Here is a 16,040-nt window from a genome sequence, read left to right on the forward strand (position 1 = left end):
AGCATTATATTTTTTACAAAGGTATTTATTATAAGGCACTACCCAATGATTATCAATATAACACCCATTTTTTAGAAATGTACGGCCATTATTAGGTCTATAATAATCTGAATATCCATCAACACTAAAAGTAGTTTCATAATTAAATTTTTTTGGATAACCTTTTGAGCAAGTGCCATTTTCCATGCAAAGACTATTAGGGTAAAGACGCTCACATGGACTATATATCATATGAGATGTAATTATTTTAGAAATTTCAAGTTCATTTTGAGGATCAAACAATTGTGCCGTTATGTATTGGTTAATAGCATAACGGTCTTTAATCTTGTTTTCATGAGATAAAATGTGGAAGGCCTCTTTTTTGAAATTCAATTACATATATAAAAGCAATACAATTTCCAAAAATATGTTTTTTAGTAATATCATTCAAAAATTCTTTAAGTTTGATATAAAATACTCTAGAAACCAAGTCTGGACGATCCTTAGGGCTTTCATTTGGATGTAAGTTCTTAGAAATTTCTGGCCATTTGGGATTACATGTAAAAGTAATGAAAAGATCTGGCTTTGAAAAATGAGTAACTATAGCCATTGCATCTTGATAATTTTATTGCATTGCTCTAGGGCCACCCCCAAAACTTGAAGGTAAAATAACAATTTTGCTTGGATTTATATTTTCATTAGTAACACGGTTTGCAACATAATCCATAAAACTAGTATACATTTCAACTCGCAATTGTTTCTGATGAGTGCGATAGTAATTCAAATTATTGCTTTCAACTTTTATATAAGCATCGACAATATATTGTTATGTGAGTTTTCCTACATGTAAAATTTGATCAAAACCAAAGTGTATTGTGTCTCTTATAGATAAGCGGTATGCATAATATTGGAGTAATGTAATTCGACGTCTGGAATTAAAAATATTTTTGTGCCAACTTCTGTCACCAAAAGGAAATATTAATGGGTAAACCATTGGATCACAATTATAATCAAGTGTTGAGATACATTTAGAATTGCTTACAGTTGGATATATACAAATTTCATGACTATGTGTCGCGCATGTGACTTTGGGTATCGAAAATTACCTGTCGACCAGTCCTTACGGACACTCTTACCTTACTGCCACGATGGCAGGAGGTCGGTATTGCTGGTTCCTTTTATCAGCCCCTCTTGTTCAAGTGTTAGTTTACTGGGCTTAGCACCTGTACTTAACTAGATGGACATAAGGTAGGAACTCCTATGTGTTTCTAGCTGAGCATACTCGGCCTGGGTCTTAGTTCTCTTTTGCTCTGTCTTGCACTGGCTTGACAAGAACCCTCGTGTATTGAGATTGGTCCCTCAATATTGCCGGATGATAGCTTACCGTGTCTGCCAAACACCCTCACTATCATGCCCTTTGTGTTAGTCTCAATTCGGTCCCAAATGCTATTTATGGAAAGTGTCCAGATTTACTTATTTGGCATATCTACGGAATGTAGAGATTGTCTTGAACACAATTGTGTTCGTCCCGTGTCCAAATTTGCAATCTAAGGACATTCCATATTTAGTAAGTTTCAAATTTGTCCCAAAGACTAACTCCTGATACTAAGGGAGGCTTGGGGTGAAAGCCCAAAGCGTGTGTTCCTCAAGGGGGGGGGGCTGTAGGGGGTTCCAAATGTCCAAATGTATAGTAGGGATAGTGGGTAGGTCGGGCATGGCCGACCAACTTGAGGCATAGTCTAGCTCCCGCTTGCGTGCTTGTCCTTGTTCTGCGTCCGGCTTGGGTCTAAGCCCAAGTTCCATTCCATGCTAGTTGGTGGAATACCCATATCCTCACGTTAGGCCACCGGTATGCCGAAATAGCGCCAGACTCCATTTGGCTCCGTTTTGCGTGCTGGTCCTGGCATTGGGATGCTGGTTGCTCCAGGACTGTTCCAAGTCGCTCTGGGCTCCTGTCCCTTCACTCCTTGGGCTTTATGCTCGGGAGTTGCTCCGTGGTTCGGTTCCGACACTCCTTGGCTCCATGCTTGGGAGTTTGGCACCGTTCTATCGTTCAGTGGCCCAAGGCCCTGAACCTCGGGTTCCTATGGACACGTGGCATGGACACGTGGTATGTGACATGTGGCATCTGTCACATGGCACAAAGAGGGTTTAGGTTCCGCAAGGTAAATCACCATAGGATAAAGGGTCAAAACCACGTGCACTACATTTGGCATTAGAGGATGAGTCTCAACGAGTACTATTCAATGAGATTGGGCAACTAGTCTCGTTGCATACACAGAGATGAAAACGATGATCCGAGTGGGTACACGTTTGGTGTAAGGGGTTCACATTCGTTCCTTGGGTATGGTTTTGGTTACCTTTTATACCTAATAATGTGAGCTTGCTCTTGGGCTCATAGGATGGATTTGAGATGCTCCGTTAGCACGAGTTTATGCTTGGGCTCGTGAGTGAGGCACATTAGCAACTCAAGGTTATACTTTGAGTTGGCAGGATTAATGTTAGCCTATCGGTGGTTCCATGAGTTGTTCCAGTGGTTCTATGAGTTGTTCCATGTACCGTGGGTGAAAGCAAACCTCCTTGAGTTTGCTATGAATGGCAAATAGGCTAGTCCGTAGCTATTTAGCACGGCACTAATAGATCTTTCCTAGGCATGATTACAAGTGAATCAACCAAGATTGTAGGGAAGTCTATTGGTTCAAGTAATCATTGTCGTGCTCTCTCATAAACTTTTCTTGGATTGGACTGAAAGCAGTGCGAAAGCAAGCTTGAGGTTTAGTCAAAGATGAGACCGAAAAGAGAGTCGTCGGGGACGAAGGATCAAACACGTAAATCATTTTCTTTTTTTGAGGAAATGATTCGTAATGAGGTGTTAACTCATTGCTCGTGTTCACATTATGCAATCAAGAGTCATTACCTTAATGCATCTTGGAGATGATAATCTTACAAATGGTGAGTTATGGGATGGATAGCAGTGAAGCGCTATACCATTTTGTCTAGGCTTGCTATTGGAAGATTTGGGTTGCAATGCTCAATTCTTTTCCAGGGAACCTTGCTATTGCTCCTTGAGTAGCTTGGTGTTGGGTTAAGTTTTGAGTTTGGTCGAAAAGCGAGTAGCATGAGCTTGTCCGTGTTGTGAACAAAAATTGGTGGTGTTCAGTGTTGTAAATCTCTATTGGTGGAGTGTGGCATTTATGTTGCATTTTGTCGAATTGAGTTGGCACTTGATGCTCACATAAACCTTTGAAGTAATGACATGGGTGTTGCTCATGGTGTTGCTTAATTGATGATCAAATCATTGTAATTTTGTATCATATCCATGTGATAATGAGCAATGTGTTTACGAAGTTGCTTGGTTAAATGATGATCAACCCCAAAGTGGTTGATGGTGAAGCTAATCTACTTGCACGGAGTAGCATTGTAGTAGCTTTGATTGGATTCTCGATAGTGGTCCATTATGCTAAGCTTAAGTTGGTTCCTTAGTTCCTTGAGTTTGCCCATTGAGGTGTTGGAAAGGGTTCTAGCATCCATTTGCTATAGCTCATTAGTTGATCCGTTAACACTTGGAATAGATTGTTGGATAGAGAAGGTGTAAGGTTGAGGCAATGACATTACTAACACTTGTGTTAGTGGAAGTGGCATTGTTATTTTAAGTGATGAGGAAGTTTCCTTAAAGCTTGATTTTCCATGTCATTTTTCTTATTAGTGTTTTAGTTTCACATTAGATCTTGAAGGTGGTTGAAAAAAAGTGTTGGTGCAATGTGGATATCTGAAGATGTGGTCTTCGTGATCAAGCATTGGATATTCCATTTGCATTTTTACGGATATCGGTGTTGGATGACAAAAGAATGGGCAAAAAGATGTTCAAGGCTTAAGCATACTATGGGTCATGAGAATTTATGTTGAGGTGAACCTATGTGAAGTTGTTAGTAGGAGGAAGTTGGTTGAGTTTTGAAAGTTTGTATTCCTAGACTAGGAGTCATTCTTTCTCTGGGATGGAAAGATTTTCCACAAATTTTCTTAGACTTTTCCAATGGCTGATTTGTTATCACTTTGCTCGAAAACCATTCCGTTTTCGAAAGCTAATACAAACTAGTGAAGGGGTTGGAGTTGACTTCGGTTAGCTTAGACCTTAATATGTAGTTTGTATGATGCAGACCGAAAGGGATGCTAACTTTTGGGGCTAAGGCAATTGAGTTGAATAGAGTCTGGAGTTGGTGTAAAAAAGTGGCCATTGCACTTTTCTAAGAAGGGTGACCCTTGTGCCTTTCTTTTGTAGCGTTATGCTTGGTGGCAAGTTGCACCTTGCAGTTTGTTAGACTCTATGAGAGTAGTGAGCTCTCATTGATCTTGACTTGGACTTGTGTGAGACACAAAATCCCTAGGCCCCAAAGTGGAGCCAGAAGGGCGCCACATGGTAGTGGCCGAAGTGAGAGCCAAATGAGTGTAACGCGTTTGGACCAAAAGCTCCGACTTGAAAAGTCAAGAGCGGGAGTGGAACTCCCAACGAAGTGCTCGAGGAACAAGCACGAAGCGAGCAAAAGGCGAGGCTCCAAAAAGGGACCCAAAAGGACCAACACATGACACGTGGGAGTGTCCGAGATGGACCCGAGTTGGAGTCCAAAGTGGAGTCCGAGATGGACCCGAGTTGGAGTCCGAAGTGGAGTCTAAGATGGACCCGAGTTGGAGTCCGAAGTGGAGTCCGAGATGGACCCGAGATGGAGTCCGAGGTGGACCCGAGATGGACCCGAAATGGAGTCCGAGATGGAGTCCGAGATGGACCCGAGATGGAGTCCGAGATGGAGTCTGAGATGGAGTCCGAGATGGAGTCCGAGATGGAGTCCGAGATGGAGTCTGAAGTCGAGACCGAGACCGGGACCGAGACCGGGACCGAGACCGAGACCGAGACCGAGACCGAGACCGAGACCGCGATCGGGACCGAGGCCGAGGCCGAGACCGAGCCCGAGCCCGAGTCCGAGTCCGAATCCGAGTCCGAGTCTGAGTCCGAGTCCGAGTCCGAGTCCAGAGCCTGAGAGGGTGAAAGCCCAAAGCGTTCGTCTCCCAGACCCTGGGGGGTTTGGTGAGCTCCAAAAGTATAGTAGGGGGAGGACTGCAGTGGAGCCAGTTTGGCCAGGAAAGGCCAGTTTGGCCCAGGAAGGCCGGACCCAGTGTTGGGTGATGAGCTGCCCACTGGGAAGTCCAAGACTAGAGTGAACACGGACCGACAAGCGGGGTAGCTTGGTGAAGTGTTCAAGAACCGGCTCTAGTTCCCCCGGGAGATCGACTGGCCGATGCTCCCAGTCCAAGTGTGGGTGGCACTACCTACTTGGATACCTGGTGTGGCTCAACGGAACCCGCTCTAAGCCCATGGCTAGAGCACCCAAGGGCAGAAGGCGAGGAGAGTACCCAGGTGGCTCGCGTAAGGCCACGGTGTTCCGAAATGTTGTCCCAAAGGCCCAGACTGTGGAAAGGAAGAGGAGCAGTCCTCTGGGGTAGTGACCAAGGACACAGTCATGTGGTGAGGAAGTCCCAGAGGACCGTGGGACTTAGTGGTCGGGCTTGTGGGTCTCGATCCAGTGGCAGTGTTGGCAAACACTTCCAGGGGCAGAAAGGGACTTAGTGGGGACTGACAGAGGGATATTGGGGAAGGCTATTCCCCTTGTCGGTGGGCATCCTAAGGATGCTAAGGAGTGGATCTGAGATGACCACTCACGGATGGTTTGCCTAGTCTTGGAGAGCCAAGACGGTGATGCAAGTGGTATTGGACTACCAGTGTGGCAAAGGTGATTGGGCATGGCCTTAGCGTAACGGGCTGCTATGTCGGTGGTACCTTTGAGTGTCGGTCATGGGATCGGACACGTGGAGCACTTGGACCAAGTGCAAATGTTGAGTGGCATGGATGCTATTCTCGGGGCTAGCAAGTCCCAAGTCCTGGATTGGACTTATGGAGGTTGTGAATGAGACTCCTCCAAGTGGTCAGAGGTGTGGTTAAGTGACTAAAGTAGAATGGAAAATTTAGTCTCTTACAACTTGGTGGCTCTGCAACTTGGCTGAGGATAGTGATGTCCAACTTAGTTGTTTGTAGTTGAGATGTTGGTACCTATACTATAGCTTTGTTTAAGTGGAGGTTGTGTACCGATATGAGTCCATCTCGTAGTCTTCACTTTAGTTTCGACTAAGTGTTGATTACGCATAGTTAGCCTCTTCAAGGCATGCTCAGAGCCGTTGGCTAAATGTATTGGTGAGCTTATTGTGGTTGAGTTGGATTTGAGTGGTCATTTGGTTTGTGCTTGTCTATGAACTTTTATCTCATACCGGAGGTAACACGTTTATGTTGGACAAGTGTATGACTCGATGACGTGAGTTTAGTGTTTGGGTCTCGTGAAAGCAAGTTGAAAAAGTGATGGTTAGTTGCTTTGCAACTAATGATTGCTTGTAGACTTTGTCAAGGACTGTTGACACTTTCTTCGCTCGATGATAATTTAGCAGTGATAGGCTTGCTTTACCGAATGGTGTTGCGGAGGAACGTGTCGTTAAACTTCCATGGGTATTCCATGTTGGCATGTCGACTCTACCTCTGTTGATATCATTTGGTTGCGTTTAGTTCATAGTGTTGGATTTCATGGAGTCTTGGACGTGGTGATTCATTCCTTGAGGAAGTGTTATCTGTACCTGAGTATTGTTGAGAGATTGGTCTCGGATACTAAGTAAAGTATCTCCGACTTTGGTTAGCTTGGTTGCTAGAAAGTTTTGAGTGGTGATTCACTCTTGCTTTCTACTAGCTTTGTTCTGTTGTTGATGGCATTGAAGTGATGCCTTATCGTTGACATTATTGAGGTTGAGATTTTAGTGAAATGGGATGTCTCTCCACAAGATTGATATCGAGTTTCATTAGTTTTGATGGAAATAGTGTTCATGATTTGGCTATGACTTTGTGTTATTGGCATTCGTGCATTTGCTAGTTAGCAACTGTCATGATGTTCACATGAACTGAGTGGCAAGTTTGAGTTAGTTGTGTTCTAGATGAGATTGTTTAGTAAGGGTTAAGCTTTGGCTTTTCCTTGAAAAGTGGTTCAGTCAAGGACTATGCTAACTCTACAAGTGGAAGAGTTAGTGATTGATATTGGAATATTTGAATCCTTATGGGATTTTAGTTGAAATATATTGATCATTGATAATTCTTCTTGTGTTTGTTATGAAGTGAGTTACGTCTTGCTATAGATGGATTCATGGAGGATCGTTTGGTGATCACTTGTTGAGCATAGCTTCGTTGTGCTTAGCTTTTGGATTGATGCAGATATGCTCTTCATTAGCTTTGGCATTATGAAGTTTAGCTTATGGATGTGTTGAGGAAGATATTGTGGATTGCACTATGATTTCTTCAATAACATTGAAGTTAGTTCATGCAAAACTTGTGATCATTATTAGGCAAGACTTGGCTATAAGTTTCTTCGAGCTTTTGGTTCCTTGAGGTTTTATGCTTGTGGTCCATTTGTTAGAAGTTGTTGGGGAAAGCATTTTTGTCTCATTAGCTTCGATGTTGAAGTTGGCTTTTGCATTTAGCAATCATTGGTTATAATTGACTATCATTTAGAATAGTTCATTGTCATTGTCAAAGGTTTTACTTGATTATTATTGGTATAGAATGATTTACCGTTCTTCGGGATGGTAAATTGTTTCTTCGACAATGATAATGCATCTCCTTATTGATAAAATGATTGATGATCTTTCATGGTGGTTATTTGTTCTCTTTGATGGCTTATGGCTTTTCGCAATATCACATGTTCTTTGTGATTTGCTCTGGATTGGTCTTTTGGGTTTGAGACATCAGTAGGATATTACTAACACTTGCTTAGGCAACTTGAGTTCCTTTGTATTGTTGGCTGGGATCTATTCAGATTGGCTTTTGTGATAGTTGGCAGGAATGAATGTTGTTGGTCTTACCACATTTATTCTCTTCTGTTGATTGTTGCTCGAGTTAGTTTTGATAGATTTGGATGTTATTTCCTTTGGGTGATACATTCGCGAGCATTGTGCTTGTTAGTCAATGATACTTTGTGTTCTTTGAGTTCTCTCTAGTAAGTTGTTAACTTACTGTCTACTATCTTCGGTAGTTAAGTTTCATCATTGAGTTTCCTTGATGATATACTAGCTATGGATGGTCATTCCTGTGTTTGCCAAATTATGATGATCTTGGTGGTTCCTGCACTATTATACTGATTTATCAAATGATAACTTTCTTGGAATACTTTTGTGTTCTAATCTAAGATATATTCACTGATAGTTAAGTCTCTAAGATATCATTGTTTATGACTTTGATATTGTCCATCTATTGATCTTTGAGTTTGGGCCAATATAGGCAGACTGGCTTCGGCACTTCGTGTGCATGGTGAAATCTCTAGTCATGGGGTAGCTACTATCGACTGGTCACATAACCCGCCTCTCTGTCGATGTTCCTTATTCCGTTAAAAGGGCGTGACCGTGTAAACAACTCTAACTGCCTGTTTACAGTAGTCTATCTAAACCTTACCGACGGGTTTGGTTTCTTTGCTCATGAGGGTTGGGGCCTCTGGCTTCTCTCTCTATGTCTCTGCGGGCAGGGCATATCACACTTTTGTAAGCTGGGTGACTCCCAGAGCACCAAGGGTGGCTGACTCCGTTAGTCATTTCTTTGTCGGCGACGGCCGGAAGGTGTCTGAGTTGGTAGCGCATCCGCGTTAGACAAAGAGGTTACCCCTAACTCATTTAAGTTGGTGCATTTCTCACATAGTGTGAGTACTGTGAACTTTTTCTTGAGTTGTTTCCTTGGCGGTATTCTAGAGTTGAGTATGCATCGACGAGGACGTCGATCTTCCCTAGGGGGGGAGAGTGTCACGCATGTGACTTCGGGTATCGAAAATTACTTGTCAACCAGTCCTTGCAGACACTTTTACCTTACTGCCACGATGGCAGGAGGTCGGTATTGCTGGTTCCTTTTATCAGCCCCTCTTGTTCAAGTGTTAGTTTACTGGGCTTAGCACCTGTACTTAGCCAGATGGACATAAGGTAGGAACTCCTATGTGTTTCTAGCTGAGCATACTCGGCCTAGCTCTTAGTTCTCTTTTGCTCTGTCTTGCACTGGCTTGACAAGAACCCTCGCGTATTGAGATTGGTCCCTCAATATCGCCGGATGATAGCTTACCATGTTTGCCAAACACCCTCGCTATCATGCCCTTTGTGTTAATCTCAATTCAGTCCCAAATGCTATTTATGGAAAGTGTCCAGATTTGCTCATTTGGCATATCTACGGAATGTAGAGATTGTCCTGAACACAATGGTGTTCGTCCCGTGTCCAAATTTGCAATCTAAGGACATTCCATATTTAGTAAGTTTCAAATTTGTCCCAAAGACTAACTCCTGATACTAAGGGAGGCTTGGGGTGAAAGCCCAAAACTTGTGTTCCTCAAGGGGAGGGGGGGGATGTGGGGGGTTCCAAATGTATAGTAGGGATAGTGGGTAGGTCGGGTATGGCCGACCAACCTAAGGCATAGTCTAGCTCCCGCTTGCGTGCCTATCCTTGTTCTGCGTCCGGCTTGGGTCTAAGCCCAAGTTCCATTCCATGCTAGTTGGTGGAGTACCCATATCCTCACGTTAGGCCACCGGTATGCCGAAATAGCGCCAGACTCCATTTGGCTCCGTTTTGCGTGCTGGTCCTGGCATTGGGATGCTGGTTGCTCCAAGACTGTTCCAAGTCGCTCCGGGCTCCTGTCCCTTCGCTCCTTGGGCTTTATGCTCGGGAGTTGCTCCGTGGTTTGGTTCCGACACTCCTTGGCTCCATGCTTGGGAGTTTGGCACCGTTCTATCATTCAGTGGCCCAAGGCCCTGAACCTCGGGTTCCTATGGACACGTGGCATGTGACACGTGGCATCTGTCACGTGGCACAAAGAGGGTTTAGGTTCCGCTTCGTGGTGTTATCCTATGGTAAATCACCATAGGATAAAGGGTCAAAACCACATGCGCTACACTATGTGGCAGTTTTCCATCATCACTAACAAACACAACAGCAACATCATTTGTCTCTGGAGCATTATAGTGTCGTGGATCAGTTTCTTTAGTTTTTAATAACATATAAATACCACGTATAGGATAACCTGAAAGTGTAGCAGAACAAATTTTTTCTTGTTCCATTTTATACATCATTTTGAAAGCTTGAGCATATGGGTTAACATGACGAAGGAGAGCATCACAATGTTTAAATAAGTTTATCTCACAGCTTGAATTAAAAGGGTTTTGCTTTCTGATATTTGTAGCTTCTAGAGTATCAAGCATATAAAGTTGTCCATAAGTTCGATATTGACCTTCAGAAGGATGTGCTGAAACAATATTATGATATATTTGACCATGGATTTTAAAGCAATAAGGACCATGACCTTTTACAATATCAATATTAGAAGACATAGATACAAAAGCAAGAGCACTATTGTAGTGTTTAATATTTGTTTTAAAATTAGAGTTCTTATTTTGCTTGTAAAGTGAAAGTAAATCAAATGGTAAAGGTGAAATTGGAGGTAATATAACTTGGTTATTCTAGCAACACATTGAAGAGTTTTCATCTTTAAAATACAATGCATTAGAAAAAAGTACAAACAAATGTTAAACTACCAATATTGTTAAAGTCATTATAAATGCTATGGCTTGCTAGTGTGGTATTCATAGGTGGGTGTGGTGGATTTAATATTGCTTGATATATGTAATTGTCATAATTACATAGGTTCCAGATGCTTCTGAGTGTCCAACTGATTGCTATATATAATCATTATCATGATTAATATTTTGGTGTATAGAATCATTATCATGATTATTTTGAACAACTATAGTATGTGTATCATAATCAATCATAGTTTCAGAGGCATCTAAATCTCCATTAGATTGTTTACTATGTCGTATGGTTCTCAAAAGATGGTGGAGGCAAGGCATTTTCAGTCACTTTGATTATATTTTTGATTATATATATATTTTTTTAATTGAGTTTGTATAAAAGTTTATGCAGAATAGAAATGCAGACTACAGTTGGATATATATAAATTTCACAACTATGTAATGATCTGAAAGGAAAATATTAGACTTTTGCGAAGCACACTCAAGAACAACAAAATAACTCCAATATTGTGTTTACCAATCTCTACCTCATAACCCACAGCTTTGCAATTTTGAGCTGCAGCCACAAGTGCTGCTCCTATGCCAGCATCAGGTTACCTGGCACAGCATCCCAGCACAGCATCGTTGAGACCGGCCCTCAAACTCTTGGAAACTGGAACTAAATTTTAGATTCGACAGAAGCAGTATCGGACAGAAAAAAAATCTCATCATAGAATACAAAGATATTCAAACTTACAACTTACCTCGATCTAAAAACGAAGCTAAACCAGGTGATGCTTGCGGTGGCACTTGCTACTTCTCCTTCTCTTTCAAGGAAAAGGATTTCCAAAACTTTAGGAGCAGTGCTAGCTGGCGCAGCCACTCAACAGCCCTACGTCAACTTGAAACACCTGGTTCCTACAAACGGAGTTGATCCCGAGCATGTGCTGAAATAAAAATCCCTCACAGGCCCAGCAGCAAGGATTCCTCGAGAGAATCCAGGGATGAAGAGGGAGTGTCCTTGATAATTGCTTTCCTGTAGGCCAAAGAGCTCATGAGGTAGTGGCGAATAAGGATCAAAGCTTTGCTGACTTGGAAATGAGCCAATTTGCCTCTCACAGTCCTGAGTTGATCCTGAGAAGAGCCTGGATTGTGTGCCCGACTACCATTCTACTCGCCCCTGCTACTTACCAGGCACAGGCTCTCACGAAAAATGCCCACACAACCGTGTCTGACCAGAGCAGCCATGGAGCCCTAGGAGTGCATGGCATAACACTTGTCACCATGCCCTCTTCCCTTCCCGGCCACACGTGCATCCCGCCCATTGGCCACCACAACATTGAGCCGATATTCCCGCTAACCATGGCCACCGGCCCTGGCCCGAGCCTGGGCTGGCCTCCCCTTGCCGAGAACCATGGCTTCCGAGGCTGCCCCGGGCCTGGGATTGGACGGCTGCAGGGGTGTGGGTTCTTCGTTCTTATTGTAAGATATAGTTTTTGATGAAAAGTTTTTAAAGCGCTGATTTTAGGGTTCTTGAGCTATGGAGCGACGATGCTTCACAGGCGCTGGACTTCTTCCGGGTACAGCGCATCGCGCGATTTTCTCTTTCGCGAGCTTGGAAATGTCAATCCAGGGGCGTTTGTGGCAGATTTTGGACACGCAATGGCTCCTGGCACTGAGGAATTTGTCAATGGAGGATCTTCTTCTCCTTCCATCGCATATGAGAGTCCCTTCGGTCCTTTGTTTCTCGTGCATTGACGGCGGGGATGGAAGGCCTTAGGATTGCTGGCCCAAGACGCTCCAGGATTTGCTCTCTCGAGAGGTGAAGGAGACCTCAAAGGTAATTCTTTTCGCAAAACCTTGTCATTGACAATGTTTCTTAGCTTCTCTCAGGAAGTGTTTTAACGCATGGCGTGAACGCCAGGAAACCATGAGGTATGCATCTCCTTCAATCCATCGATCGTTTTTGAGAAAACTCGCGTTTAGATTCTTTCCAGATTGAAGGACTTTCTTCGTTGGTGGTAAACGCGTCGAACGATACTAGCCATTCTTGTCAACCGTTTCAAAGCATCGTGCCACACAAAACCGCAACCTTTCTCGGCGACGAGGACGTGTAGCTGGATGCATTCTTGTCGTCCATTAGAATTCGCGAGCAACGTAAGCCATGACTGCATGCCTGTGGAGATCTCTTGGCGAACATGTTGAGGTGAGGAGCGTAAGTTCTTGAAACACTGGGGCAGGACCTCTGTAAATCGCCAGGACGTCACGGCGGTGATCTCTGTTTGGTGTTGCTAGAATTTGTTATCCGAGAACGACGACGGTGCGAGCAAGTGTGGCTTCCCTTTGAGCAGAGGCATGAAGAGATTGAACTTGCGTCTCGGTGGAGCTGGACGTGATCTTGTGATACAATCTCAATGCCGTTATTTTGTTCCTTCGTTCCTTTGTGCCGATCCCCGAGGAAGTGGAATTTTTTAAAAATGCTTGGCTTCTTTTGATTCTTTTTCAGCTCCGAAGTCAAGAAGAAAACCTATTGCTCTTCCTAATTGTGTGACTTCTCGTGGAATCGATGGTGTATCTGGGGAAGATTAAGGAGCTTCTACTTCCTGAAGTTTTATATTAACAAGAATACCCCTCGGGATTTAGTGTTCCAAACCCAGTTTGAATCGAGAGGATCTATAAATCAAAACATTTTGGTTCAAAGGACCTTTTATTCATGTTTTTGTGGAATCGTTAAAAATACTATAGGAACTTTCAGAAGAACCTACATAGAGCCACAGCGACTTGCTATTTATTAATCACAAGAAAGAAGTCAAAATCAAGCATACTGAATGGAAGCCCCCTTGAATGTGAAGCCAGTCTGTCCGGTCGGCACCAGAGTCACAACGAGCTTGTCCGCTGACTTTAGGCCCAGGATCTCGACATTAGCCTTGATAGAGAAGGTGATGTTCACGATCTCGGTGTGCTCACCGCTCTTGAGAATGAAGTGGGGGACGTTGGAATAAGAGCCCACGTACTCGGCACAGCTGACGCGCGTGTTCTTGTTGGCCTCGGGCAGGTTGATGAACGCGTTGAAGCTCATGGGTAATTGCATGTCAATCTCCATGCCCTCCAGCACCAGGATCTCGTCACAAGCGCTGCCTTTGGGCTGATCCACCGTGATTGTCACCGGCTCCGTTCGAACTTCCAAGGCCTCCGGGTTCTCAGCTGATGCTTTCACCAGCCGATACTCATACGACGATCCACTCCAGGGCGTCTGTTTCAGTGGCTTGGGCTCGTAGGCGATCCAGCTCTTGTCGTCAGGCATCGCCTGGTACTTGTACTTGAGCATCTTCTCGTTGTTGAGGGAATCTTTCACCTTGACGCGAACGAGATCTTGGTTCTCGTCAAAGAAGAGGAACTCGGTGTTGAGGTAGTCCGGGTCTGTGAAGTCCTTGTTTCCCAGAGACCTCCACACGTCCCACATCCGATCGACGTTACCGTGGTGGCAGTAGAAGAGAGGGTCTCTACCGGCCGAGTAGAAGTTGCCCATGTCCTCGTAACCCGGCTCCTTGGGGCTGCCGCAAAATATGTGCAGAGCATTATGTGGCGCCCTCTCCACGCCCCCTGGGCCATTCACGCTGCTGCTGCCTTTCCTGCAAGTATATATGGCTGCTAAAATGGAAGCGCATGGGAATGCACGTACCTGATGGGGTAGCCAAAGAACGCGTCCGGCTGCTTCACCTTTGCGACGTTGTTGTACATGATTGAGAGGTTGTCCTCGCGGATCTGCTCGTCGCTCTTCCCATCAGAGCCGGAGTAGATGAGGTCCACCCGTGTGTCATAGTGACTCGTGTCGCGCTTTTTGTCGTAGAGGGCGATCTCGCGGCGAAACATGTCTGGGATATACCTCCCGCCCTCCTGGTCCCAGCTCCAGAATGGGAGCGCAAAACTAGGATCCCCGATCAGGCTCCCCAAGATCTTCTCGTGGAAGTAGAGATACCAGCGGTGCCACGGCAGGAAGAGCCAGTTGAAGTGGATCTGGAGCGTCTGCTTTGGGGCGCCCTCCTGGCGGTAGCCATAGTTGCAGTAGGCGCAGTGGACTTTGGCCTGATGACGTAAGCTGCGCGGGTCGCCCCGGCTGAGGGCGCGCATCTTGGCGTAGGCCTCGTTGTACTTGGCGATGTAGTCCTTGTCGACGAGGTGGGCAGCGGGGCGGACGCGCATCGGGCCTGAGTCGGGCTTGAAGTCGATGGTGGCGCGCTTGGGCTGTGGGGGGCAGCACCGCCGGTTGATGTCGTCGCTGATGGTGGCGCGGTGGCAGTGCTTGAACGAGGGCAGTCCTAGCGGATCCGCCAGCGCGGGGCTGTCGACTGATGGGGCGAGAGACGCACCACCGGCAATGGCCCCGGCCAGGAGCTCGCGGCGATCGATCGAGGGCGTCACAGGGGAGGAGTTAGAGTTACACGCATTGGCTTCTTTCCTGGCGTTGGCGGCGATCTTGAGCGGACGCGTGCGGGACGGGCGCTGGAGCTCGAGGCGATCGATCGACAGTGCCACCATCCCAGACATGCTCGGTAGCGAATACATTGTCAAAGAAGGCAGCTATACAACACATAGCAGTTGATACTTGCTTTTATAGGGGCGCTCTTGCATGGATCTCGTGTGTAATGTGAACACTTCCGGATTTTTCTGCTAGGGGAGTTGACACTGGAGCTTTTGACACATGCATGCACGAGCGATTGAATTTAATAAACCAATTATTAAGTATCATTGTTAGTCAAGTGGGACACTACAAGTGTCCAACTTGATTAACATCACTTAGTCACTTAAAATGATATTTTATAATGGCTCCTGGCACTGAGGAATTTGTCAATGGAGGACTTCTTCTCTTTCCATCGCATATGAGAGTCCCTTAGATCCTTTGTTTCTCGTGCATTGACGGTTGGGATGGAAGGCTTTAGGATTGCTGGCCCAAGACGCTCCAGGATTTGGAGATGCACATTTTTCTCGAGAGCTCAAAGTTTGAATATCCAAGTTTTATCGAGAGAATCTATATAAACATTTTGGTTCAAAGAACCTTTTATTCATGTTTTGATTTGTTTTTGTGGAATCGTTAAAAATACTATAGGAACTTTCAGAAGAACCTACGCAGCAACTTGCTATTTATTAATCACAAGAAAGAAGTCGAAATGAAGCATACTGAATGAAAGCCCCATTGAATGTGAAGCCACCCTCTCCAGTCGGTCACAACGAGCTTGTTAGGCCCAGGATCTCCACATTAGCCTTGATAGAGAAGGTGGCGTTCACGATCTCGGTGTGCCCCTTACCGATGTCGGACATGAAGTGGGGAACGTTGGAATAAGTGCCCACGTACTCGGCACAGCTGACGCGCGTGTTCTTGTTAGCCTCGGGCAGGTTGATGAACGCGTTGAAGCTGATGGCGGATCGCATGTCAATCTCCATGT

The 16,040-nt window shown here is 45.0% G+C and overlaps 1 protein-coding gene and 2 long non-coding RNA genes across 3 annotated transcripts; 1 reads left to right on the plus strand and 2 right to left on the minus strand.

Moving 5' to 3' along the window:
- Positions 1-11,003: 11,003 nt before the first annotated feature.
- On the minus strand, positions 11,004-11,820 carry LOC112342556. Its single transcript, XR_002991007.1, has 2 exons — positions 11,361-11,820; positions 11,004-11,269 (listed from the first exon to the last, which is right to left on the minus strand). It is a non-coding gene; the product is annotated as an uncharacterized LOC112342556 (long non-coding RNA).
- Positions 11,821-12,114: 294 nt separating this feature from the next.
- Positions 12,115-13,095, plus strand: LOC112342555. The gene is made up of 4 exons (XR_002991006.1): positions 12,115-12,176; positions 12,245-12,436; positions 12,490-12,531; positions 12,583-13,095. It is a non-coding gene; the product is annotated as an uncharacterized LOC112342555 (long non-coding RNA).
- Positions 13,096-13,411: 316 nt separating this feature from the next.
- LOC9659130 ((+)-larreatricin hydroxylase, chloroplastic) lies at positions 13,412-15,144 on the minus strand. The gene is made up of 2 exons (XM_002990833.2): positions 14,279-15,144; positions 13,412-14,228 (listed from the first exon to the last, which is right to left on the minus strand). The coding sequence occupies exons 1-2, from the start codon at positions 15,142-15,144 to the stop codon at positions 13,412-13,414; spliced, it is 1,683 nt and encodes a 560-aa protein (XP_002990879.2).
- Positions 15,145-16,040: the final 896 nt, after the last annotated feature.

The sequence above is a fragment of the Selaginella moellendorffii genome, unplaced genomic scaffold, assembly GCF_000143415.4.
Source record: "Selaginella moellendorffii unplaced genomic scaffold, v1.0 SELMOscaffold_112, whole genome shotgun sequence".
Lineage (NCBI taxonomy): Eukaryota > Viridiplantae > Streptophyta > Lycopodiopsida > Selaginellales > Selaginellaceae > Selaginella > Selaginella moellendorffii.